Below are 27500 nucleotides of genomic sequence, written 5' to 3'. Positions count from 1 at the left end.
AAAGATTGCCGATAGTTACTAAGGATCCCTCTAGGAGACCTTTCACAAAAATAAATCTTCCTTCGGGGTCAAATATTGATTCAGATAATAAGAAAGAGGAGTTATTGGCAAATGCTATAGACACTACTCTTGAGCCTTTTTGCTGGGAGGTGGCGTGGAACCATTGATTATAGTAAGATTTTTCAAAAGAGGGGAGTTTTTCCTTTTGAAAGTGAGTTTCTTACAGGAGGAGTATGTTAAAGTTTTCTTTCTTGAATCTGCTCAGTATCTGAGATCTAGGTATTGGCGAGTTTAATCCGTGCGTGTTAAAGTTTGCTAATTTAAGTGAGGTAGGTTTGTCATTCATAGGAGTGATGAAAGAGGTGGGGACCTTTTATTTTTTGTAGCTGAGGAGTAGGACCTAAGTAAGAAAAGAAGCAAATTATATAGGGAAGTAGGGGAGGCAGTTTGGATAGTGTATAGCGTTGAACACATAAATGAGAAAAAACATATAACAATACTATTAAACATAATTAATATGTTACGGTAGAACAATAGGCAGTAAAGGGAACGTGATGTCACTGCGGTAGGCTTTGTGTTTGTCTGAACATCTCCGTGTCCCCAGGACCGATCCCGTCCAATCATTCAAATCCAAATCTTAATTAGAGAATGGCAGGAGGGGGGGTCCCACAGGAGGGGAGATTATAAACTCCGTTTGTAGCAAAAGCCTAAAATATATTCAGGGCAAATTTAACTAGAGGATTTGAGAGGCAGTGAACCGACTAAAACTAAGATTTAACCTTAATGGAACAAGTCGAACATAAGAAACAGTAAAGTTTAAACATTCAGAGATGGTATGGGCCAAATAGGTCCAGTATTATGAAAGATGAGATTAGTCTAAGACCAGGTCATAGGTCAATAGTTCAACCATTTTCACCCTCATCAGGAGCGGAGGAATGCTTTGCTGGCCTCTGTTTGGGCCTTTGGGTTTTACAGGGTGGGACCACATCCCATGGTGGAGGCTGGACCATGTGTTTTAAGGAGGATGATGACTGGTATGTCTCTAGGTCAGGGTATTTTTCCAGAGAGATCTCAAGTTATTTTCAAGCTTTTTGGATGTCTGACGAGGTCCTGACTTGGATGCGTTTATCTTTGGCCGTTATTGCGATACCGAAGGGGAAGAGCCAACGATATTGAAATTGTTTGCGGCGGAGAGCTTCTGTGAAAGGTTTTAATAGGCGTCTTTTGTAGAGGGTAGAGGCTGCCAGGTCTTGGAAAATCAAAATCGGTGAATCTTCAAAGGTGATGTCTTCAGATTCCCTCGACCTTTTAATTATTAAGTCTTTGGTGCGGAGGTCCAAAAAATGGCAAATAACATCTCGTGGCGGTTCTCCTGGCTTAGGCTTGGGTCTTAATGACCTGTGGGCTCTGACAATCTCAACTTGAATGGCATCTTCAGGGCATAGAATTCTGGAGAAAATCCCAATTAACGTCGGGGTTAAAGTTTCTGCTGCTACTGATTCAGGGATGCCTTTACTGCGTAGGTTATTTCGTCTCTCTCTGTTCTCGTGGTCTTCTAAAATTGAGTGTATTTGATTAATTTGATCTTCTTGGTTATGGACACAAGTTATGGTAGCATTGGTTTGTTGAATTAAAGTAGAGTTTGTTGCTTCCAGAGTGTCTACTCTGTTGCCTATTTGTATGATTTCTTGTTTGATATCAGACAAATCTTTTATGACTGGTTCTAAAGATTTAGCTAGAATTCTTTTTATGAAAGATCGTGAGATTGGATGTTCATTTGTTAAACCGCACCCTTCTGTGTCGCTTCCAATTTCAGAATCGGAGTTGTCCAATGAGCGTAAATCAGTGGGTGTCTGGGATGCGGGTTTAGATGTGGAAGATTTTGATTGTTTTTTGTTGAGATATTTGTTTAAGTCCACTTGAGTGAGAGAGGTATTTGGTCTAGAAGTAGCCCCTGAAGCTTTATTGCCGATTTTGACCATTGTGACTTGTTCAAACTTGCCTTAGTAGAGTAATTGACATAACACCAGGCGCGTTCCCTAGTGCATGAAGTTTAGAGGAAAAAAAGACTGTTACATCTTAAAAGGGGATGAGATGTGCAGAATTCACCCTTCTCATTTTTTTTAGAGGTTTTTGTGTATGATTAGAAACAGTCTTATTAAATGACCACTAGATGCCACTCTTGATCTTTGAGTGAAAGAAATGAAGGAGTTTCACTTCTCTAAGGGATGTGTATGGAATACAATTATGGAGGGCACCGCCTGTGTTGTCAAAAAACTCTCTGGGTCAGGGGGAGCAAATGGGCCACAGATCCTAGCACCAAAGGGACGGCCGCTTTCTTATCTTTCTCCAAGGAGATATTTGGAGGTAGCTGTAGGATTATGGAGATTATAAATCAATGAGATTTTTGAGATAGTAGTAGTGTTTTAGATTAAGAGGGAATTTGCATCCACAATTGATAAACCCCTTCACTCTTTAACTGTCTTGTTCTGCGTTATGCCAGCAGAGGTAGTAGGGGCATCAGAGTCAGCCTTAGCTTCTGTTTCCAGACCAGATGTCTCTCCTTTGGGATGCAGTGTAACCAAAATGGTGTCTGCTATGGCGGGAAAACCCCAGACCGCAGGGCAGGGGCAGGCAGAGCAGCCCAGCAGGACTCCCAGACCGAGGACTGAGGGAGCAAAAAAAAAAAACACAAAGCTCCGGGGGGCGGCCAGACCAGTATCAGTGACGGAGGATTTCCCCAGCTGTATGGGTCCAGACCGGTGAGTATTGCAGGCCTTCCCTTTTAGGTCTGGAGGTAGCGATGGGTGCTGTGGACAGGGGGCTGCAGTACCTTTATGGAGGAGATATGGAACTCTCCAGGTCTGATGTTCCTCACCGGGTCCGGCGCTGCAGTTTACCTCGGGGCTCTGCTGTACTCCGGCGGACGTTGCTAACTGCTGTGCAGCACGTGTCAGGCACCCTCCTCCAGCGCTGTCGGCTTCGCTCTCGGCCCGGTCCGAATGCCGGGTCGCCCCACCGTCGCGACTCACCGTCGGTCCTCATCCGGGTGTTGGGAACGAGTCAGGCGGCATCCGTTCCGCTAAAGAGCCTGGCGTGGGCTTGCTGCAAGAGGATGTGTTCCTCAGATCTGCCGTGAACACGTGAGTAAGGCCGCGGTTTCGGCCTTCCCAGTAGGCCTCAGACTTTTGTAAAGGGGCAAATTATGATAAAGTCACTATTTAGGGCCAGATGTGACAGCAGAGACTTCAAGAGCCCCTGGATGGGTCTGATGGATAGAAAATACCCCGAAAAACAAGGGGATTGAAGGGGATTTGTAGATAGGCACAGGAGCTCCTACAGATGCGACAGTCTCCTTCAGTGGCTGGACACGCCTCGGGAAAAGATATATCTTAAGACTGATTTTTCAAAGGTTTTATGGACTTATGAAATGAGAGTGACTCTTGATGGGTCAGAGGCTGGATCAGTAAAGGGCAGAGAGCTCCACTCTGACTCAGACGCCAGCAAGGTGGAGGTGGGGTACTGGTATGGGCTGGTATCATCAAAGATGGGACCTTTTCGGGTTGAGGATGGAGTGAAGCTCTAATCCCAGACCTACTGCCAGTTTCTGGAAGACAACTTCTTCAAGCAGTGGTACAGGAAGAAGTAGGTATCGTTCAAGAAAAACATGATTTTCATGCAGGACAATGCTCCATCACATGCATCCAACTACTCCACAGCGTGGCTGACCAGTAAAGGTCTAAAAGATCAAGAGTGTGCAAAGCAGTCATCAAAGCAAAAGGTGGCTACTTTGAAGAACCTAGAATATAAGACATATTTTCAGTTGTTTCACACTTTTTTGTTAAGTATATAATTCCACATGTGTTAATTCATAGTTTTGATGCCTTCAGTGTGAATGTACAATTTTCATAGTTATGAAAATACAGAAAAATCTTTAAATGAGAAGGTGTGTCCAAACTTTTGGTCTGTACTGTATATATATATATATTTTTATCTATATCTACACTTTTTGGAGGTATAGTTGCACTATAGCACTTTATTTGAAATAAGCCTCTGGTATAATAATTTTTTAACAAGGCATTTCACGTCTCTAGCCTATAAATGAATTGTATCTGTTGCAGATTTGTATAGATAATCTACACTGCTCAAAAAAATAAAGGGAACACTCAAATAACACATCCTAGATCTGAATGAATGAAATATTCTCATTGAATACTTTGTTCTGTGCAAAGTTGAATGTGCTGACAACAAAATCACACAAAAATCATCAATGGAAATCAAATTTACTAACGAATGGAGGCCTGGATTTGGAGTCACCCCCAAAATTAAAGTGGAAAAGCACACTACAGGCTGATCCAACTTTGATGTAATGTCCTTAAAACAAGTCAAAATGAGGCTCAGTATTGTGTGTGGCCTCCACGTGTCTGTATGACCTTCCTACAATACCTTAGCATGCTCCTGATGAGGTTGCGGATGGTCTCCTGTGTGATCTCCTCCCAGACCTGGACTAAAGCATCCGCCAACTCCTGGACAGTCTGTGGTGCAATGTGACGTTGGTGGATGGAGCGAGACATGATGTCCCAGATGTGCTCAATCGGATTCAGGTCTGGGGAACGGGCGGGCTAGTCCATAGTTTCAATGCCTTCATCTTGCAGGAACTGCTGATGCACTCCAGCTACATGAGGTCTGGCATTGTCCTGCATTAGGAGGAAGCCAGGGCCAACCGCACCGGCATATGGTCTCACAAGGGGTCTGAGGATGTCATCTCGGTACCTAAAGGCAGTCAGGCTACCTCTGGAGAGCACATGGAGGGCTGTGCGGCCCTCCATAGAAATGCCACCCCACACCATTACTGACCCACTGCCAAACCGGTCATACTGAAGGATGTTACAGGCAGCAGATCGCTCTCCACGGCGTCTCCAGACTCTGTCACGTCTGTCACATGTGCCCAGTGTGAACCTGCTTTCGTCTGTGAAGAGCACAGGGCACCAGTGGCGACTTTGCCAATCCTGGTGTTCTGTGGCAAATGCCAAGCCTCCTGCACGGTGTTGGGCTGTGAGCACAACCCCCATCTGTCGGGCCCTCATACCACCCTCATGGAGTCGGTTTCTAACCGTTTGTGCAGACACATGCACATTTGTGGACTGCTGGAGGTAATTTTTCAGGGCTCTGGCAGTGTTCCTCCTGTTCCTTCTTGCACAAAGGTGGAGGTAGGGGTCCTGCAGCTGGATTATTGCCCTCCTACGGCCCCCTCCACGTCTCCTGGTGTATTGGCCTGTCTCCTGGTAGCGCCTCCAGCCTCTGGACACTAAAATGACAGACACAGCAAACCTTCTTGCCACAGCTCATATTGCCATCCTGGATGAGCTGCACTACCTGAGCAACTTCTGTGGGTTGTAGAGTCTGTCTCATGCTACCACGAGTGTGAAAGCACAACCAACATTCAAAAGTGACCAAAACATCAGCCAGAAACCATTGGTACTGAGATGTGGTCTGTGGTCCCCACTTGCAGAACCACTCCTTTATTGAGTGTGTCATGATAATTGCCAATAATTTCCATCTATTCTCTATTCCATTTGCACAACAGCATGTGAAATTGATTGTCAATCAGTGTTGCTTCCAAAGTGGACAGTTTGATTTCACAGAAATTTGATTTACTTGGAGTTATATTCTATTGTTTAAGTGTGCCCTTTATTTTTTGAGCAGTGAATATGGTTGAGCTCCAGTGTATTTTTCTAGCATCCTTTTCTATTTTATGTGTTTTTAAAAAATTGGCAATAAAATATATATTTTATAATCAATACGTGTGTCACTTCTCATATTCGGCAGGTAACATCCAGCACCTGGTAAGTGTTGTTTATTAAAAATTCTACATAGGTAGGACAAAAAGGGAACAAAAATCAGACTAAAAGAACATCATTACAATATTAAGAGACAATTCACAAGGCATCCATTATCGCAGCACTATAAAACTGCACACAATGGAAATATATCTGGTAGATCCTTTTGGGGGATAGAGAAAGTTGAAAAACACTGGAGGGGAAATAATTAAACAAATGTGAAAAACAGAAAGTAGATGAATCTTCACTTTAAACACATTGAGACCATTTGGTCTCAATAGTGAGATTGAAGTATTTGCTGTCTAAGAATAATCTGAATCTAAATCTCAAAGTTCAAACAGGCACCTACAGGTGCATCTCACTAAATTAGAATATCATTAAAAAGTTAATGTTTCAGTTCTTCAATACAAAAAAACAAAACACATATTATATAGAGTCATTACAAACATGACCGATGATACATACAAGGTACATACAATGTATGTAAGTATGTATCAATGGTCATTGTATTTAAACGGTTTTCATAATATACCATGATACTTACCATTTATCTGTTTATTTTACATGTATTTTATAGTTATTCTTTTGTTTTTTTCAGCTTGTTTTTGGATTCTTTGGTTCTTTTTCTCTGTATTGTATTTGTATTGTATTGTATTTATTGTATTCCATTGTATTTTTTTGCTTTTGTTAATGGTAGCTCCGCTATGTGCACAATTAATAGGTTTTTTGCTTTGGTCTCCTCAAGTCAAATCAACTGTTATCAATTAATCATTTATTCTATAGTAACGCCCATTGGGATGGTATTCGTGCTAGTATATATAATAGTGCTGCAACTTATCAGCCTATACTCTATGACTAAGGGCTTCGGCCAGAAACACATCAGAGTGAAATGATTGTTTTTAAATATATGAATATCCTTACCTCTGTTTTTAACAAAATGGAATAAAGATATTTTTTTTATGGAATTCATACTGCATGGATACTTCTCTCTTTTTTCTTGGTGGTTTTCCGGAGGTCAATAGATCAGGATCCAGGCAACTCAAATCAAGGAGCTACTATATGATATATTGCACGGTGAGGCTCTTTCTATCTCCTTTCCTTTGTGTTTACAAAGGAAATGTGTCATCTGTAACTTTAGGCCTTTTAGAGATCATTTAATCTTCAACATCCTTAACTGTTCTCAATAACAGTAATTTTGACCAGGGGTGGCCAAACTTTTACATGCCATGTATTCAGCTCTACTAAATATGCACATTTGCATACATATACACTGTATATGCATGACCCCATTTTAAGTTCCTTCAAGGTCATGTGATTGATTACATGATATAAAAGGTCCTTGAGCTAGTCGGGTGGAAGGTTCTTCTGCTACTCACTCAGGATGTACAGCCTCTGTGCAGGTCCCGGTACCTTCCTCTCCTGCTCTGCACCAATCAGTTAGATAAGTGTAAGGCTGGAGGAGAGAGCAGTTCTTTCAGTGATCAGGAAGGACACTGTCTCATTGTTCTCCTCTGTCACAGGAATCTGCCTCCAGTCTAAAAGACGCACTCAATTATTAGCAAGATATTTTTCCTGCTAAAAGTGTGTTTTATAGTCTAAAAAATACAGTCAGTTTTAAAGTAATATCTTTCTCATTTAATTGTACAAAATATTGTATAACAGACAGTTGTATAGTTTTGCACAGTCTTTTATACAGTCTTTTGAACTGTATTTTGTACAGTTTGTAAATAACATAGTTTCTCTCCCAGTCTGAGATGTTTTTGATGGTCAACCAAGTACGATTTTCCAGAAAATCATTTTTCACACTCTAGGTAGCATAATGACTAGCCTCTATGTGGGATTTTTGATGTTTAAAGGGGTTGAACACTACTTTAACAACTCCTTCTCATTAGTCATGTTTGATCCTGTTAAAATAAAAACAAATACACAAACTTCCCAATCCAGCGGTGTCAGCATTTACATTCACAAGGCTCATGTGAGGTTGTTGTGAACCTTGCGCCCCAATCAGTGCTGGCGTTACTGTCCCCCCCTTCGAACAAATAAACCATTAACAGGAAGTTGGAGAGTAGCTGCAGCCCTGGCTTCCTGTTGATGTTCAACATGTCCGAAGGTGGCGACAGTGAAGCTGATTGGGGGCAGGACTCGTGTGATTTAACAACCTCACATGATCCCCGGGAATGAGAGTCTCAACACCACTAGAACGGCGCTGACATGGAAGGTGATTATGAATGTTTTGATTTTAACAAGCAATCAAACTTGAGGAATGACAAGGTGTTGTCCTAGTAGTTGACAACTCCTTTAAGAAGATACAATTTTAATTTAAAACATTCTAAACATGTAAAGGGCTTCTCCACTGTGTGAGTTCTCTGGTGTATAACATCTGATCTATCATTAAAACATTTCCCACATTCTGAACATGGAAAGGGCTTCTACCCTGTGTGAGTTCGCTGGTGCTTAACAAGATGTGCTTTGCGGTTAAAACATTTCCCACATTCTGAACAGGAATAAGGCATCACCCCTGTGTGGGTTCCCTGGTGACGTACAAAATTTGATTTCTGTGTAAAACATTTCCCACATTCTGAACAGGAAAAAGGCTTCTCCCCTGTGTGAGTTCTCAGGTGCTTAACACAATTTGATTTGTAGTTAAAACATTTTCCACATTCTGCACAGGAAAAAGGCTTCACCCCTGTGTGAGTTCTCTGGTGATTAACAAAATGTGATTTATCATTAAAACACTTCCCACATTCTGAACATGAATAAGGTTTCTCACCTGTGTGAGTTCTCTGGTGTATTACAAGATGATTTTTCCTGTTAAAACATTTCCCACATTCTGCACAGGAAAAAGGCTTCTCCCCTGTGTGGGTTCTCCAGTGGCTATCAAGATGTCCTTTCTCATTAAAACATTTCCCACATTCTGAACAGGAAAAAGGCTTGTCCCCTGTGTGAGTTCTCTGGTGCTTCACAAAATATGATTTATCGTTAAAACATTTCCCACATTCTGCACAGGAAAAAGGCTTCTCCCCTGTGTGAGTTCTCTGGTGTACAACAACATCTGATTTCTGGTTAAAACATTTCCCACATTCTGAACAGGAAAAAGGCTTCTCCCCTGTGTGGGTTTTCTGGTGATTAACCAAAGTTGATTTCTGGTTAAAACATTTCCCACATTCTGAACAAGAAAAAGGCTTCTCCCCTGTGTGAATTATCTCATGCCTAACAAGCTGTGATTTGTGGTTAAAACATTTCCCACACTTGAAGCAAGAAAATCCATTTTCTGCTTTGTGAATCTTTTGATGTTTAAGATAGTTAGTTGTTGGTAATGAATCAGAAGACAGGACCTGTTTCAAAGGATCAGTAGACAGATCTTTGCTGTGAAGGAATGATGGTATATCTGGAGTAATGGCATTCACTTCAATTGTATCCTGTAGGATCTCAAGATCATCTGATTTAAAAATTAAAGATGCCAGCTGTACCGCTGATCTCCTGGTACAGTCATCTGCCAAGAAAAAAAACTATTATTATTTTTGAACAAAAAATATCCTTTAATTTTATATTTTTGAACATTTCTTCTTAAACTCTCTCTGTAAAAATAGCAAGTTATGTAAAAATATGGAATTATTCACCAAGACAATGACAGTATATTGTCTAATAAAAAACTGTGAAGACCCGGGGTCTTCAGTGGGTATAATACTCAGGCAACACAGAGTGAGGGTAAAACAGTGTGGCAATACTTTATTGAACCACCAAACGGACAATAAACACAGAACAGTCCCAGCAAATACCCAAGGTGGTGCAAAATTACAGTCTCATTCTTCCGCTGGCCCACCTGGGAGTAGAACAGCTGCGACTTCCAGGGCCAACTACCTCAACCAGTGGCACCCCGCTTTTGGTGAGACCCTACACAGAGGAGGTAGCGGCAAGCTTATGAAGTTGACAGTCCATCAAGGTAAAAGGACAGGGGACCCAAGGGTCCCACCCTGATCTCAGAGAGTTTCCTTGGGGCCAAATGACCAGCGGGTCCCAATCTGGCTTTTCCGAATGTCTCCATGGGTTTCAGGTGACCAGAGGGTCCCACCTGGCAACCCCAAACAACATATTCATGGGGCCAGGTGACTTCATTGTCCCAACCTGGTCTCCTCAAATGTATCCGTGGTCTCTCTGATGGTAAATGGAGCAGACCCTTTCCTTCCAGTCAGGGCTATGTACCCTTAGGCCAGTATCATGTAGAATCCAAATCTGTGTTTCTCTGTATGGAGCCATGCTGATGTCCTGAAGTCTCTCTGATCTATGATTCTCTCTTTCAATTCTCACTGCTAGAGAGGAATATATCCCTTAGATAGTTACGATTGTCCTTTCAAGTACACATCCACAGGTCAAAAATAAGGGATGATATTATTCCACAGGGCTCAGGTCTCATTGTTTGTGCATTTAATCAGTTTACATAGCTGTTATAGCAGGAGGGCTCTTGTAAATCAACAATTAGCTGGCTTTAGTACAATATGTAATTAGCATATTAACAAACATTATTGTTTCCAGACCAAGCGAAGTCAACATTCAGGTTTATACACATAATAGTATGTCCTTCTTGACCAGCCAAAGAAAAATACATACATTCACAAGTCAACACAAACACAATAGTGTATTTCTCTTGGCTTAACAAGTCTTGAAGTCTGACTGATTAAGATTAGAAGCTGTTTCGTCACAGAAACCTCATAGGATAAACCAGTGGAGTGTGGTGTTCAACTGTTTGTCATTCTGCCTCTCAATTATGGAATAAAAAGCCATTGAACAATGTAATGATGGTGAAAATAATACCAATAAAAACTTCTACTCATCTCACAAAACACAAGTCCTCACTCCGGACAATCATCTATCAGTGGAAAAACTGAGGTTTCACATTAGCGATTCAAAGGCTCTTGAAAAGAAACATAGCTTCCATAAACCAATCCACCAATATCCACTCTCACAAAGTGAAATCTCCCCCTCGTTTCTGAGCCTCGCAGTCTACGGAAATCACATTTAGCATCCATGTATTTGGCATTGCTATACTGAGAAGATCCCACTTAATTTAAGGTGTGTGTGTCTCCTGGAGCACAATCTGGGCACTATGTATAGGGGAATAAAATAGCATATTTGCAATTTTCACTCTGCAACATCCACTGCATGATAATTTTTGGAAAGTGGCTGTGGAGTCAAAAATAGCCACTACTCCTTTAGATTAATTCACTGAGGGTTATAATGTCCAAAATGGAGTCACTTTATAGGGATTTCTACTGTTCTGATTTTCTGCCATTTAGTTATATTAGGGCTTCTGCAAATGGTGTGCGCCATCTCCTCTGGGATCTGCTCCTGCAACGTCTGCTTCTGTCACCAGGGGGCGCCTTATTCATTCTGCATGCGGAGATAGTAATGGAGGAGACATAGGAACCAGAAGCTTTGGGTGGCGCAGGTTTTGTCCAGCCACTAAGATTTGGGTTGCTGGGACCAGTAGTACCATATAAAAGGAAAAAAACATAATCCAATCCAGGGTGTTCAAAATACCAAAATTGTAGTCTATTCCGCCAGATGACAATGTTAGCACCATCCAGTCTGACAGTATGAGTGTGTGTGCTGTCCAGCTGGAGTAATCTGCTATCTGCTTCAGCCTACTGGAAAGCACCACACTCAACTAAGCTCAAAGCATATTGCTGGAAGCTACAAGATACAGCCTTGTTCTCCTTTGGTTCAGTCCTCTGTGCTCAGCTCCCGGCTTGTGTATTTGTTTCCTATTGTGACCCCGGCCCATTTACTGAATACTCTTGTATCTTATGATTTTTATATGCCCTCATGGTTCTGACCCAGCTACCTGACTATACTTCTTCCCATCGCACATCACAAAACAGCAGGTAACACCGTGGCCCAAGCCTAGGGATCTCTGTTTAAGTCCAGATCCATGTAGATGGGTTAAAGGGTGATGAGCAAAGCAATCCATGGGATCTGGAAAACAGAGTTTTAGAGTGGCAATGTCATGGGAGTGTCAGGTTTGACAGACAGTCATTCTGGATCCGGCTGTAGAAGGTTGCTGCGCTTGGCCTTGCAGACACCTTCTTGATCCTTCCATCATCCCTCCCTCTCTAGGACCCAGCGGTGATCTCCACATTCTGTTGCTAATTAACACACACCTGCTGGATCTTTAAATACACTCACTTTCTCACCAGTGACTCTCATACACTCAGAGAGTAACTGGTGATAGAGTAATATCCTCTGTTCAGGTCTGGAGTTCTGATGGTCGGCTGGATTCTCCTTGGAGTTCCTTTGTGGATTGTAGTCGTTATCTCTCTGGTGTCTTCTCAAAGCTAAGCGTATTCCCTTGTATGTTTCACTGGTTTGTCTTTAGTTGCAGTGGGGCTGACTAGTGCTCACCCCTCCCCTCCCTACCTAGGGCGTAGCTCTACGGTCAGCCAGGGCTAAGGTATTATGCTTGGCGATAAGTGCGGAACATATTTAGGGACGATATGGGAGTCAGGGTGTTGTTAGAGCTGCTTAGGGGTCTCTATTCCCTCTTTCCCTAGTGGCTGGGCTTCCCACCCACTTTCCCATCATATGCTGTGTTCTTTCCATACCTAGCATGACAGTCAAACCTGTTCATGGTAGCCATCTTTTGAGCTGCCAGGTGACTATGAACAGTGCCCCCAATACATTGTGTCTGCAAACTATTCCAGCAAGATCTGCATTCAAATAGCTAAATGGTGCTTCTTCCCTTCTTTACCCTGCCATGTGTCCAGACAGTAGTGTATAGCTGTATACAGGGTATTGTTGGATTCAAGAGAAGTTGGAAAATAATCAGTAAAGTCCATTTGTTTTGTGTTATTCTTTGTTAATAATTTCAAAGTTATCACCACATAGTGACATACATCAGATTTGAAAAATGGGCCCTGATTAGGAATAGAAAACTGTATGAAGAAAAGGGTTAAATCAGAGTATTTTGGAAACTAACTACTGTAGTCAAAAACTGTGAGTATAGACAATAACACATCTACTGAAATTATCAAACTCAACAGTCTTCAGTAAAATATGAGTAACTAATGATGAAACCTCTCTGGGGTAATTAGATTATGGGGCTCAGTAGCTCTTGGCAATCTAAACTATCGTAAGGGATAGTTTCAAGAAAAATATTAGACATTTAAAGAGAACTTTTTATAATAGTGCAAAGCTGAGGTGTCTTAAATTTAGCTTAGAGGTATATCATGGCACAGGTGTAATGTTTTTTGTGTAGTTTATCGCAATCCTGTTTGAAGTTAGTTGGTTTGAAAAGAAACTGAAAAGTCAGGATAAAGGGAAACTCTGTTATTATACAGAAACTCACACTTGGCCCTCACTGCACATTTAGTGTTGTCGATCATAAAAGTGAAGTTTCGGTCAAAAAGACTGGACCTGGTCTTGTAGGGACCATATGAGCACATTCAGCAGCACAGAAGGGAGAGAAGGTAGATTCATCCAATAAGATATCAGAATTCTAAAAAAACAACAGCATCATTACCCTCCGCTTTCTCTTCAACTGATTTTCTAACTTGTCAGCACATTCTACGTACGCTGTTGGCTTTGTAAATTACAGATCTGGACAGGTAACGATTGGCATCTTCTAATCCCTGGGCATAGGTGGATTGTATAGGTTGTAAGTTCTATAGAAAAGGGCTTTCAAATCCCAAAGTCATTTGAAAAGTTTTGGATGGAGGAAAATGTTGTGGTCTAGGGGCAAAGTGATGATCACACGATTGTGATACAGCAGACCCTACATTACTGATAAAGCAACCACAGCCTGTGACTGAGAATAATCGGTGACTTCCCTACATTTAGTGGTCAGTACTCACCTGGGTAGTCATATGTAGGAATCTCCGCTTTACACCATTCATCACCCCTCACATATGTCTCTGTAATATTAATATGGGTCAGAACTTCACCCTGAAACAAAAAAAGTCACAAAGAGGAGAAGTCCATCTTTCTCATTACACAAGTATAAAACATATACTACTGGTGGATAAAAGAAGACTGAGCACAAGACCTTCACAGCCATAGGGGAGATTACATGACACCTTCTCTCCATCTACCTGATGATCCTGAGGAACATTGGAATCTTCTGGTTTACAGTCCTGTGGAAGAGGACAGGGACATCTCTCTGGTGTTGTCCTCTTACTGGATAGATCTGAAGGAAACACATACAGGGACTGAATTCATTCTTTACATACAGATAATTATAGGCCGTGTGTATTTAGTTCTGTCTATTACCTGGAGATGTGAGGGGCTGGGGAACCTCCATCATGACGCAATTGTACAGATCTTTGTGTCCTTCTAAATACTTCCACTCCTCCATGGAGAAATAGACGGCGACATCCTGACACCTTATAGGAACCTGACACATACAATGATACAGTCACCCCCCAGATCCCTTCATAGTATTACTGTATAATGTCCCAGCATTCCCAGCAGTATCACCTCTCCAGTCAGCAGCTCAATTATCTTGTAGGTGAGCTCTAGGATCTTCTGGTCATTGATGTCCTCATGCATCAAGAGGTGAAGTGGAGGCCCCGTGATTTGACTCAGGGGTCTTACCCATCCTTCAGACACAGGGTCCTGACAGTTCTCACTAGAGGTCAGCTTCACTACTGTGTATTCCTGGTTATGGAGAGACACAGTAATAAATCTCACTACAGACATTTCCAGAGTCCTCACCTCTCCAGTTCTGTCCATCTCTTATTCCCATAGATAAGAATTTATTGATAGTACTTCCTTATATAGCACCATTAATTCCACAGCGCTTTGCAGACATTATAAGAATGATGTTATGTCATGTCATCAGAATCTCTCACCTCTCCAGTAAGCCGGAAGATGATCTCTAGGGTGAGGTGTAATATCCTCTCTGCCATCTTGTCTCTGTCCATATCCATATTTGATGGGTAAATCAGGAAAATTCTCTTAACTAGAAGATCTTCACCGAGAGGATCGATATTGTAGAGACCTGAATGAGAAGAAGATGAGCCGATGTAACATCCTAAAAATCCTGTGTAATAATACAATTACTGGAGATAATAAGGGGAAACATGAGGAGATTTATTATTTTTACTAGCACAACCCTAACCCTAGCACAACCCTAACCCTAAGGCTGCGTGCCTACTATGCGTTTTTCAAGCATTTTTGCCGCGGAATTTCCGCAGCGAAAAAACTTAAAAAACGATTGCCAATACATGCCCCATGGTCCCCGCATGATAATGCTGTGCACATGCTGCAGAAATTTCCGCTGCGAGTTATCATTGCGGAAAAATACACAGCATGTCCATTAATTTTGCGGACACGCAGCGTAATTGCCGCCATTGACTTGCATTTAAGCGCATAATATCCGTGTCAGTACATTAGCACACACGGATATTATGCGATTCTATGTGCGGATGGTACCCAGGTTTGGAGAAGAGGAGACTCTCCTCCAGACTCGGGTACCATAGTACCTGTTAAAAAAAGAATTTAAAATAAAAAAGAAAGATTATACTTACCTTCCAATGCCCCCCGGTATTTCCTCCGCTCCGTCTGGTCTGTTGTATGGGTACCGGTGGTGTGAAGGACCTCGGATGGCAAGTATAATCTTTATTTTTTACCATTCTTATTCTTTTTTTTAACTATTACTTGGTCACACTATATAAATCCATGCCGGTTGCATGGATTTATATAGTGTGACCAAGTTGTCAAGCACTTTCCAAGTGATGCTAAAATTGCTTGGAAAAGCACTTGATAACCCGCATGCAAAAATGCATGCAAAAATGCTTGACAAACTACCTGGCAGGAAAAAAGCACGTAAAATCCGCATGCGTTTTTCCTGCCAGGGAGAAGCGGAAAAAATATGCAGCATTTCTGCATCGTGGGCACTTAGCCTAACACAACCCTACCCCTAGAACAACCCTACACCTAGCACAACCCTAACACAACCCTAATCCTAGCATAAACCTAACCTTAGCACAACCCTAACCCTAACCCAACCCTAAGCCTAGCACAACCCTAACCCAACCCTAAGCCTAGCACAACCCTAAGCCTAGCACAACCCTAAGCCTAGCACAACCCTAACCCTAGAACAACCCTAACAACTACCGAGACCCAGCACAGACAGCATGGGACGCCGGATAGCAGGTAAGAAGTGCTCTCTTACCTCACCTTGCCCCCGGAATGCTGCGATCGACTTCGATCGCAGCATTTCTGGGGTTAATGTGCCAGGAGCAGTGTGGCACCGCTCCTGGCACATAGCACCGGGTATGAGCTGTGAGAATCAGCTGATACCCGGCGGCGATTGCACCGCACAGAATGTGTGCGGGCGCGATGGCATTGAGCGCAATAGTACATACCTGGTCCAATAGGCCCAGGGCACAGGGACGTACTATTAATGACAATGTCAGAAAGGGGTTAAAGTTGCATGAAATCACTGATTTCAGGGGTTTTGGCAACTATATTATGAATTTGGGGACCTCCCGACCGATGATGTCAGGGCAGAGAAGGTTCTGGCATCCTGAATTTCAGAGGCTAATCCGTTTGCTCTTCCTGTAGATAATCCTCCGCTTATGTAAATTGATTAAATGCACAAACAATGAGACCTGAGCCCTGTGGAATATCATCCCTAACCCTTGTCCTGTGAATGTGTACTTAAAAGGACATGTGCCTCTGTAGCAGGCAAACTTTACAAGGAGAATCATAGATCAGAGACTCTCTCAGACCATCTACTTGAAAGCATGGCTTTAACCAAAGAGACACAGATTTGGATTCTACATGAGTCCTGCCTAAAGGTATATGGCCCTGACTGGAAATATATGGATCTGCTCCATTGACCATCAGAAAGCCCATGGATACTTTGGGGAGACGAGGTTGGGACGAAGAAGTCACCTGGCCCTATGGATATGTTGTTTGGGGTTGCCAAGTGGGACCCTCCGGTCGCCTGGAACCCACGGAGACATTCGGAGAAGCCAGATTGGGACCAGCTGGTCACCTGGCCCGATGAAAATTCTCAGAGATGCCAGGGTGGGACAATCGGGTCTCCTGGCCTTGTAGTTAGATGGACTGTCAGCTTCCTAAGCTTGCCGCTACCTTCTCTCTGTTGTGGCCCATCTTGGGCATTTGTACCATCTTGGGCATTTGCTGGGATGGTGCTATCTGTTTATTGCCTGTTTTGTGGTACAATAAAGTATTGGCACACTGTTTTACACTCATCCTGTGTTGTCTGAGTGGTATTACGCCCACAGAAGACCCTGGGTTTTCACAATATATATATATTGCAGAGCCATATCTCCCAAATCTGCAGATCGCATGCTGCCGTTGTACTTGGCAAGCCCAGACCAAATGGTATGGAGATGAAGGAGGGAGACCAAATTCCAAATAAAAGCTTTTCTTTACTTAACAAGAACTTGATAAGGAGTATATACATCAGATAGCAGGAACAACAACACTTTATGAATGCTTCTGTAGCATCAGCGTCTCTGCCCCCTCACAGGCAGAGACGCCGTCCCTCTTACCGTCGCGCCCCCCACCCGGTGTCCTCTGGCGCTCCTGTTCCTGCAAACTTCCAAATCCCCGTTCTTTGTGGTCTACGGTCAACATCCCCGGATTACATTTCCCGTCTCTGCTTCTGTGGACAACCCTGCCGCGGAGTCTCTGGTCAGCGAATTCTCCACCATTTGGGAAAATACTAGGTCATAAGATCACAAAGTCTTGATTCCATATATAAAGGGAATATCTTTTACCAACTAACACAAAAAGCCCTTTTATCTATTTATTATGAAAGATAATCTTTAATAGTCATATTTGACAAATATAACATACAAAAAGTGCCCGTAAAGTGCCCATAAAAAGTGACCTAGTGCAGGCAGAAATATACATTCATCATGATTAATTTTTCCTATTTTCACACCTTCTTACTGAAGACGATAATCTTTCACTACTTGATATATAATATATAGGTGTGAACTTGAACAAAAAACAGCCTATACATAATAGGTCACTGATCTTAAAAACAGCAGGAGAAGGTTATTGTAGGTGGGACTTATGAATACATATCTATTATTTCCCAAACTGCATCAATATACCACATACATGTCAAGGGCTCAACCCTATATATGGAGTCCTTAATCAGATGCTTTACACATATTGCAGTATGATATTCACAAGGTTAACAGTGCTAATCCCCCTCACAGTTTGAGTTTATATGATAAGCTGATACTCCATTCCAAAATAATTTTTCAAGACAATAACATGATCAAAAATAGGACTTATCTGAAATATGTATTTAGGTTGCCCCCATCATTCCTCCAAACTCCTCGACGCGTTTCCCCGTTGTTTAGTGGTTCATCCGGAGAAGATCATCCTGCAGAGAGCTACATTGTGCCACTCTATCCCCTTCCTTATATGTGTTCACCATGTGAAATCTGATTGAATCCACTTCCACAATCCAGAGACAGAGCCTCATTCACAATCATTATACTCCTCTGTCTCCTCTCTCTACTACACATGCTCTAATGGTGATTCAGACACTAGAGGTTCCCAATGTCTACTGCGCATGCCTGAAAGTCCCGTTTGTAGCCAATTTGTATCCTTAATCTATCTCCACTGTGCATGTGTTAGTCGCGATTCAGACACTAGAGGTCTCTGTTCCTACTGCGCATGACCTCCCTTCCCTCCGGAGCCCTGAAGTCGTCACCTCCCATCTAATCTGATGCTGACGTCATCTCCCTGTCAGGAAGTGTTTCTGCCGCTGCGTTGTTCATGCTGCCATGATTTAACCCATACATGACAGGTAATGTAGCTCTTTCAGAGTCCAGGCATTAAGGATGTATGTGTCAAATCGCTCCTGAAGCTTCACATATAAAGCATGTTATGTTTCATTTTGCTTATGTGATCCATATACATTGTGGTTGTCTATAGGGTCATTTAGCAATGAAAATGCTTCCCTTAATGAATAATCTACGTGGCAAGTTGTCCTTCAATACATAGGTTATCCTATACCCCTTACCGGGGATTAGGTTATACCCTCAGTTATTTTTCCTAGGGGAAATATCATATCTGTCATATATATATTAGATTATTAAATTATATTTATCTAATATCAAAAATTAAATTATCAGGCCATTAAGCAGGTTGATAAACCATGGGTTTTAGAATCAAATAAAACAGCAGAAATTCTGCTGTTCATTGAGTCCCACCGGAGTGAGGGTGTTCAATCTGTATATCCATTGGCACTTCTTCTGTAAGAGTAGCCTATCCCAATTTCCCCCTCGTGGGTTCTTTCTTATTACTTCTATTACACAGAAAGATAGAGATTTGGGGTCATTTTGATGGCACTCTCTTATATGGCGCGCTATGGGGGTATCTCTCTTGTGTTTTATGTCCCCCAGGTGTTCCCCAATACGTCTTCGCAGTTCTCTCTTTGTTTTACCAATGTAGCTGCGGGGGCATGAGCAAGTAGCCATATATATCACCCCCTCCGATTTACAGTTGGCAAAATCTCTCATATAAAAAAATCTTTTTACTCATGGATCCCACGAATTGTTTACTGGGTACAACCCATGGGCAAAACTTGCAACTTCCACATCTATAGGTCCCACAGACTTTTCGATCTAGCCATGTTCCCTGATGTGCTGGTTGTTTATACAAGGAGTGGACCAATCTGTCTCTAATCGATCGTCCCTTCCTATATGTAATCTTTGGATATGGGGGCACACATCCCTTAAGGTCTGGATCAGCCATTAGGATCCCCCAATGTCTTTTAAGGATATTATACACCTCATTGGATCTAGTGTCAAAAGTGCCTATGACTCTCATCGGTCCCCTCTCATCCTCCCCACCCCTAGGGTTTAGTAAAGTGTGTCTATTCAGTTTCTTTGCAAATGTAAAGGCACTATCCAGTACCCTTTCTGGGTAACCCCTTTCCATAAAGCGGGATTTTAACTCCTGCGATTGCATCAGGAAGTCTCTGCCGTCTGAGCAATTGCGTCTAATGCGCAAAAATTGCCCTTTGGGGATGCCCCTTCTTAGGGGGGTTGGGTGATCGGTTTCCCATTTGAGGAGGCTATTGGCCGCAGTGGGTTTCCTGTGGGTCCGAGTTGTGATGGATCCTTCCTTATTTTTACTGATGACTATATCCAGAAAAGTAATCTCGTGTCTTCTAATTTCTGATGTGAATTTCATCCCTATTTCATTCACATTTAGACAATTATGAATTGTCTAAATGTGAATGAAATAGGGATGAAATTCACATCAGAAATTAGAAGACACGAGATTACTTTTAATTGTCTAAATGTGAATGAAACAGGGATGAAATTCACATCAGAAATTAGAAGACACGAGATTACTTTTCTGGATATAGTCATCAGTAAAAATAAGGAAGGATCCATTACAACTCGGACCCACTGGAAACCCACTGCGGCCAATAGCCTCCTCAAATGGGAAAGCTATCACCCACCCCCCCTAAGAAGGGGCATCCCCAAAGGGCAATTTTTGCGCATTAGACGCAATTGCTCAGACGACAGAGACTTCCTGATGCAATCGCAGGAGTTAAAATCCCGTTTTATGGAAAGGGGTTACCCAGAAAGGGTACTGGATAGTGCCTTTACATTTGCAAAAAAACAGAATAGACACACTTTACTAAACCCTAGGGGTGGGGAGGATGAGAGGGGACCGATGAGAGTCATAGGCACTTTTGACACTAGATCCAATGAGGTGTATAATATCCTTAAAAGACATTGGGGGATCCTAATGGCTGATCCAGACCTTAAGGGATGTGTGCCCCCATATCCAAAGATTACATATAGGAAGGGACGATCGATTAGAGACAGATTGGTCCACTCCTTGTATAAACAAACAGCACATCAGGGAACATGGCTAGATCGAAAAGTCTGTGGGACCTATAGATGTGGAAGTTGCAAGTTTTGCCCATGGGTTGTACCCAGTAAACAATTCGTGGGATCCATGAGTAAAAAGATTTTTTATATGAGAGATTTTGCCAACTGTAAATCGGACGGGGTGATATATATGGCTACTTGCTCATGCCCCCACAGCTACATTGGTAAAACAAAGAGAGAACTGCGAAGACGTATTGGGGAACACCTGGGGGACATAAAACACAAGAGAGATACCCCCATAGCGCGCCATATAAGAGAGTGCCATCAAAATGACCCCAAATCTCTATCTTTCTGTGTAATAGAAGTAATAAGAAAGAACCCACGAGGGGGAAATTGGGATAGGCTACTCTTACAGAAGGAGTGCCAATGGATATACAGATTGAACACCCTCACTCCGGCGGGACTCAATGAACAGCAGAATTTCTGCTGTTTTATTTGATTCTAAAACCCATGGTTTATCAACCTGCTTAATGGCCTGATTATTAAATTATATTTATCTAATATCAAAAATTAAATTATCTAATATATATATGACAGATATGATATTTCCCCTAGGAAAAATAACTGAGGGTATAACCTAATCCCCGGTAAGGGGTATAGGATAACCTATGTACTGAAGGACAACTTGCCACGTAGATTATTCATTAAGGGAAGCATTTTCATTGCTAAATGACCCTATAGACAACCACAATGTATATGGATCACATAAGCAAAATGAAACATAACATGCTTTATATGTGAAGCTTCAGGAGCGATTTGACACACACATCCTTAATGCCTGGACTCTGAAAGAGCTGCATTACCTGTCATGTATGGGTTAAATCATGGCAGCATGAACAACGCAGCGGCAGAAACACTTCCTGACAGGGAGATGACGTCAGCATCAGATTAGATGGGAGGTGACGACTTCAGGGCTCCGGAGGGAAGGGAGGTCATGCGCAGTAGGAACAGAGACCTCTAGTGTCTGAATCGCGACTAACACATGCACAGTGGAGATAGATTAAGGATACAAATTGGCTACAAACGGGACTTTCAGGCATGCGCAGTAGACATTGGGAACCTCTAGTGTCTGAATCACCATTAGAGCATGTGTAGAAGAGAGAGGAGACAGAGGAGTATAATGATTGTGAATGAGGCTCTGTCTCTGGATTGTGGAAGTGGATTCAATCAGATTTCACGTGGTGAACACATATAAGGAAGGGGATAGAGTGGCACAATGTAGCTCTCTGCAGGATGATCTTCTCCTGATGAACCACTAAACAACGGGGAAACGCGTCGAGGAGTTTGGAGGAATGATGGGGGCAACCTAAATACATATTTCAGATAAGTCCTATTTTTGATCATGTTATTGTCTTGAAAAAGTATTTTGGAATGGAGTATCAGCTTATCATATAAACTCAAACTGTGAGGGGGATTAGCACTGTTAACCTTGTGAATATCATACTGCAATATGTGTAAAGCATCTGATTAAGGACTCCATATATAGGGTTGAGCCCTTGACATGTATGTGGTATATTGATGCAGTTTGGGAAATAATAGATATGTATTCATAAGTCCCACCTACAATAACTTTCTCCTGCTGTTTTTAAGATTAGTGACCTATTATGTATAGGCTGTTTTTTGTTCAAGTTCACACCTATATATTATATATCAAGTAGTGAAAGATTATCGTCTTCAGTAAGAAGGTGTGAAAATAGGAAAAATTAATCATGATGAATGTATATTTCTGCCTGCACTAGGTCACTTTTTATGGGCACTTTACGGGCACTTTTTGTATGTTATATTTGTCAAATATGACTATTAAAGATTATCTTTCATAATAAATAGATAAAAGGGTTTTTGTGTTAGAAAATACTAGGTCCGCACTTCTTCAGTCCTCCGAGCGGATGAAGAAACATGCTGACAAGAGACGTCTGGATCCGCCTCAATTCCGTCCGGGAGACAAGGTTTGGCTCACCTCCAAACATGTTCGTCTCAAAATGCCCTTGGCCCAGAGGAAAGAACTTGGGAACCCAGGGAGAACATTCATGCCCCGCTTCTCCTTAAAAAATTTCTTTCTGGCCTAAAAAAAGAGGGGGCGTAAAGGGGGGGGGGTACTGTAGCATCAGCGTCTCTGCCCCCTGACAGGCAGAGACGCCGTCCCTCTTAAAGGGGACGGCGCGCTGCCTCCCTCTTAAAGGGGCCGCGCGCGCCACCCTAAGGAGTCCCCGGCCAATGGCCTGAGGTCCTCCCATATATAAGGCACCTCCTCCAAAATGGAGGTGTCCGAGCAAAGTTGTAGCACAGTGTACTTACCTCTGCTTCAGCCCTCAGGTTCCGCTGCCTGCCTGACTACCAAAGTCCAGCCCGCCAGCCTGACTACCAAAGTCCAGCCCGCCAGCCTGACTACCAAAGTCCAGCCCGCCAGCCTGACTTCCAAAGTCCAGCCCGCCAGCCTGACTTCCAAAGTCCAGCCCGCCAGCCTGACTTCCAAAGTCCAGCCCGCCAGCCTGACTTCCAAAGTCCAGCCCGTCAGCCTGACTTCCAAAGTCCAGCCCGTCAGCCTGACTACCAAAGTCCAGCCCGTCAGCCTGATTACCAAAGTCCAGCCCGCCAGCCTGACTTCCAAAGTCCAGCCCGCCAGCCTGACTACCAAAGTCCAGCCCGCCAGCCTGACTACCAAAGTCCAGCCCGCCAGCCTGACTACCAAAGTCCGGCCCGCCAGCCTGACTACCAAAGTCCGGCCCGCCAGCCTGACTACCAAAGTCCAGCCCGCCAGCCTGACTACCAAGTCCAGCCCACCAGTCTGTCTAGGGGCTCTGCCCACCTGCTTACCTGGAAGCACCTGCCTGTTACCTGCCGTGCCTACCAGCTAGCCTACCTGGAGGCTCCTGCCTGTTACCTGCCATGCCTACCAGCCAGCCTACCTGGAGGCTTCTGCTTGTTACCTGCCGTACCTACCTGGAGGTTCCTGCATGTTACCTGCCGTGTCTGCCAGTTCATCTACCCAGATCACTCGTCAGCCTGCCTGCTGTACCCATCTGCAATACCAGTCAGTCCCTGCCTTCTGACCCTTGGGAGTCACCTGCTCTCATACAAGGTCGGTCCCAGAGTAGCACCTGGTCCCTCTGCTCGGTTCCTCCCTGGTCACGGAGTCGATTGAGCCGCCGTACGACCTTGGTCGCTCCGAGTTGATACCTAGTTACGCCCCTCTGGTCCCTCCTTGCATGCACCGCAGCACAGAGGTTCCACCACCCGGATCTGTAACAGCTTTTTCTGCATTATGCAGAGAACTTTATGGTTACATGTGTTACAAGCTACGAAAGTCCATCAAACCATTTTGGGAAGGCACATCATCCCCTGTGAGGACCATATGGGGTATAATGTGTTGCTACGGCCCCTCAAAGCTACTCTCAGCTCCCAGTTTATTCCCGAGGACCTCACTCATACTCTCAAAGTCCATTCGATGAGGGCCACACACTCCTTGCTGTGGCACTTCATCTTCAGCTCTCCATAGAAGAACTGGTGTCCCTGTTTGGTGACACTGTAGCTTCCGTTCTAGTATAGACAATTTTTTGTTTAAACCTGTTTGTCTAAGAAAAGGAATCCTTCCTTAACTTAATCCCCTTTAATTAGACCTTCTGACCCCACTTTCCCAGGGCAAAGTTCTGTATTGTTTAAGTAGGCCTCCTGGCCTGAGCCAAGTGCCTCATCTTGCTGCACACCTTAGCAAAGTTTTATCCCTGTAATTAAGTCTCCATGCCTTCTGCTGCCCTTGGGCAAAGTTCTGTACCGTTTAAGTAGGCCTCCTGATCTGAGCCAAGGACCCCACCCTGCTCTTTATCTCCGCTATGCTCCCTGCCTAGAATCCGGATTCCCACTGACTGCCAATATATATTATCTTTCCTTCAGAACATACCTATCTCTTCCTCTTGCAACACAACACCATATCAATTAAAGTCTGCAACCATATAGACCAAAGGACTGTATTTCTCACGTATCCTTAGCTGACATCACCATGAAATTGTTTTTCTCTGTGCCCATTTAGCTCAGAATAAAAGCTCCCACACATGATGATAGCCCTTACAGTCTGCTACACAAAATTAGGACCCCCAATCAGTATGGAAGCTCTTACAGTCCACCAACAGCCCCCCACTTAGTACTCAGTATTATGGCCCCCACCAGCCGCCCATTCAGTATGAGAGCCCCACAGCCTTTCACTTAATATGATGTACCCACAATTCCTGATATTAAAAAAAAAAAATTATATATTATAATATATATATATATATATATATATATATATATATATATATATATATATATATATATATATATATATATGTGGCGCCCTGTGGAGCCACAGATCCCAGAGGGGTGCATAGATGGATTTCTCCACAAGAGGCCGCTCACAGCATACACACACCTCCACCCTACCTCAGACCACCAGAGGGAGCCCGGATAGGGACATACATAGGGCACTGGAGGGTGGAGTTGGTCAGTCTAGTCTAGAGTGTTTCAGTTTCAGGTCAGTTCCTGCAGAAGTGAGTCTGCAGAGGTAGGCCAAGCTAGACTCAAGTAGCTCAGGTTAGTGAGCTAGGAGCGTGCCGACGCTCAGAGAGCGGCAGAAGAGGCAGCCAGCTAACTGCCAGTGTGTATAGCCTAGTGAGGGCCCCGAGTAGAGGAGTGAATAGCATTGGGGGCAGAGGAGCTTTACCAGCTCACCCCAGAAAGCATCTACCGGACGCCGGGTCCGAGTCTACAGGGCCCTATATCCCCTGTAGAGACAACCGGAGCTCCTGGAAGACGTCAGGTCCCCAGGATCACCCAAGAGCTGATACGTAACAGAGCCAGGAGTCACGCAGGCCCGCAAGCAGGGAGAGTGATCTCCAAGAGAAGGCCCTACCACAAGATCAGTCGGCGCAGGACAGAAACCAAGTTAGGCCTAGCTCCACGCAGGTCAGAAACTTACTACAGAGAGGCAAGAAACAGGAGGCCCTACACCCGCTCACTGGGGAGAATCCGGACGTGCACCCCTCACCCTACAGCACCCCGGGGTGTTCCTGAACTAACATTAGTAAAGGTACAGAAGTGACTTTCGTATGTGTTCCTATTCTTGCTCTGACCCGGCTGGTTCCCCTCTGTCCTGCATCCCCCCCTCCTACGCTGCCCTGAGGCCCTGCTCCACCTGTGGGGAGCGATACCACCTAAGCTGCCACAACACTGGCCTCAGTGGACCGCCGCAGCGCTGGTGATCCTCACCAGACACCAGAGGTGGCGTCACGAACTTTGACATTTCATTTCCCCATTTGTAAGAGAGACCCCAGGGTATGGGCCCGGGAGCCGACTACCGCGACATCCCCCAAGACCAGGCATCAAGGCCCGGGCGCCGAGTAGTCCCCATCCCCTGGGCGCCACATCTCTCTCCCTGGCGACACGAACAGGATTGGGTGCCCACGGCAACGGAGTTGTGCCCGTTGCCACCGGGTACTGTGCACTTTAAAAGACTGTAAAACTTACTGTGGTGAAGATTTCCCGCCATTTCAGAGGTTTCCCGCCATTGTCCGCCATTTTTCCTGTTACAAGGGGCCCTGCGAGCTCTGAAACAGGTCAGTCCAACCAGCATAACTGATGAAAGTAAAATGCTATAAGAACAATTTGTCCGGGGGCTGAGGTCCCAAGAGGAGAGTAGGACTGTGCGTTGGTGGTCCTTGGATCATCCAGATGCTACCTTTGACACCCTTAAGGACATGGCTATAAAGGGACTGCAACCCCTGGAAACAGCAGATACTGCTATCCAACGTTACCAGGGTGGGGCCACTCCAACGCCCACAGCATCCACCTTTTCCCCGCTGACTGCTGAAGCCAAAGGACAAGCAGCGCCCCCTAGTGAGCTGGACAGTCTGCGCTCAGAGGTGCGCCAGCTGACTAAAAATCTGGCCAGTGTGATGAGTGCCCTGCAGCTACGGACGGAGCCAGAGACGGAGGGAAAGATCCTGCTAGCCGACTGCCCTGAGGATGTCCCCTGGATGAGAGGAAGGAGGAGGACGCCGCCACCCCGGAGGAGGATAACGCCGCCCCAGAGGAGGACAACGCCACCCCGTGGAAGGACCAACAACCAGCGAGATCCACAACGAGAGTTTGTCTGCCACCGCTGTCAGAAGGCAGGGCACACAGTGCACAAGTGCCCTTTAAACGAGCAAACCCTAGCTCCGAAGGCCAACACCCAGGAATAGACTCAGCAGGCCCCTCAGACTGGCACAGCAGGTTCGTGGGAGGAAGACCTTTCCTGTCCATAATCCTGGACGGCATTGCGATACCTGCCCTGCTGGACACTGGATCTCAGGTAACAATTATGCCTGATGTCCTTTACAAAAGATATTGGTCCATGGACAGTCTCCAACTCCCAAATCCAGATTTTTCAGTATATGCCTCCCTCTTAACCTGGTCGGGGTTAAGGATGTGGCGGTCAAGGTGGGGAGAGTGGAGTTGAAGGACCAGGGACTTATCGTAGCGGAGACTGTCTCTGATGATTCAGGATTGAATATGGTACTAGGTACTAACATTGTTGGTAACTGTTAAGAAGAGGTTGTGTTTTTACTCCAACACCTCGCTGAAGTTGCCAAACCGGGGCAGAGGAGAGCCCTCCAGAAAGAGATCCGAGCCCTGATGTACCAGCAGCAAGTAAAGTTATCCGGTGGTGAGATTGGTAATGTGCGGGTAACAGACCCGATACCCATTGTGATTCCCCCAATGAGTGAAATGCTTATTTGGTGTAGAG

The 27500-nt window shown here is 44.1% G+C and overlaps 2 protein-coding genes and 1 long non-coding RNA gene across 3 annotated transcripts in view; 1 reads left to right on the top strand and 2 right to left on the bottom strand.

The window, feature by feature from the left end:
• LOC141270600 (uncharacterized) overlaps positions 1-27500 on the top strand; it is a 472756-nt gene that overhangs the window by 359432 nt on the left and 85824 nt on the right. The gene's annotated exons all lie outside the window — the stretch shown is intronic.
• LOC141270506 (uncharacterized) overlaps positions 1-27500 on the bottom strand; it is a 103138-nt gene that overhangs the window by 54385 nt on the left and 21253 nt on the right. The window lies entirely within an intron of this gene.
• On the bottom strand, positions 7453-17871 carry LOC141270531 (uncharacterized). Its single transcript, XM_073680571.1, has 7 exons — positions 17360-17871; positions 14684-14832; positions 14310-14489; positions 14103-14226; positions 13925-14019; positions 13688-13778; positions 7453-9333 (listed from the first exon to the last, which is right to left on the bottom strand). Exons 1-7 carry the CDS (start codon positions 17442-17444, stop codon positions 8270-8272), a joined length of 1788 nt encoding a protein of 595 aa, XP_073536672.1. The 5' UTR covers positions 17445-17871; the 3' UTR covers positions 7453-8269.

The sequence above is a fragment of the Phyllobates terribilis genome, unplaced genomic scaffold (assembly GCF_046119375.1).
Source record: "Phyllobates terribilis strain yellow unplaced genomic scaffold, ASM4611937v1 Scaffold_5__5_contigs__length_657084704, whole genome shotgun sequence".
Classification (NCBI taxonomy): domain Eukaryota; kingdom Metazoa; phylum Chordata; class Amphibia; order Anura; family Dendrobatidae; genus Phyllobates; species Phyllobates terribilis.
This window is presented reverse-complemented; position numbering and strand designations above follow the sequence as displayed.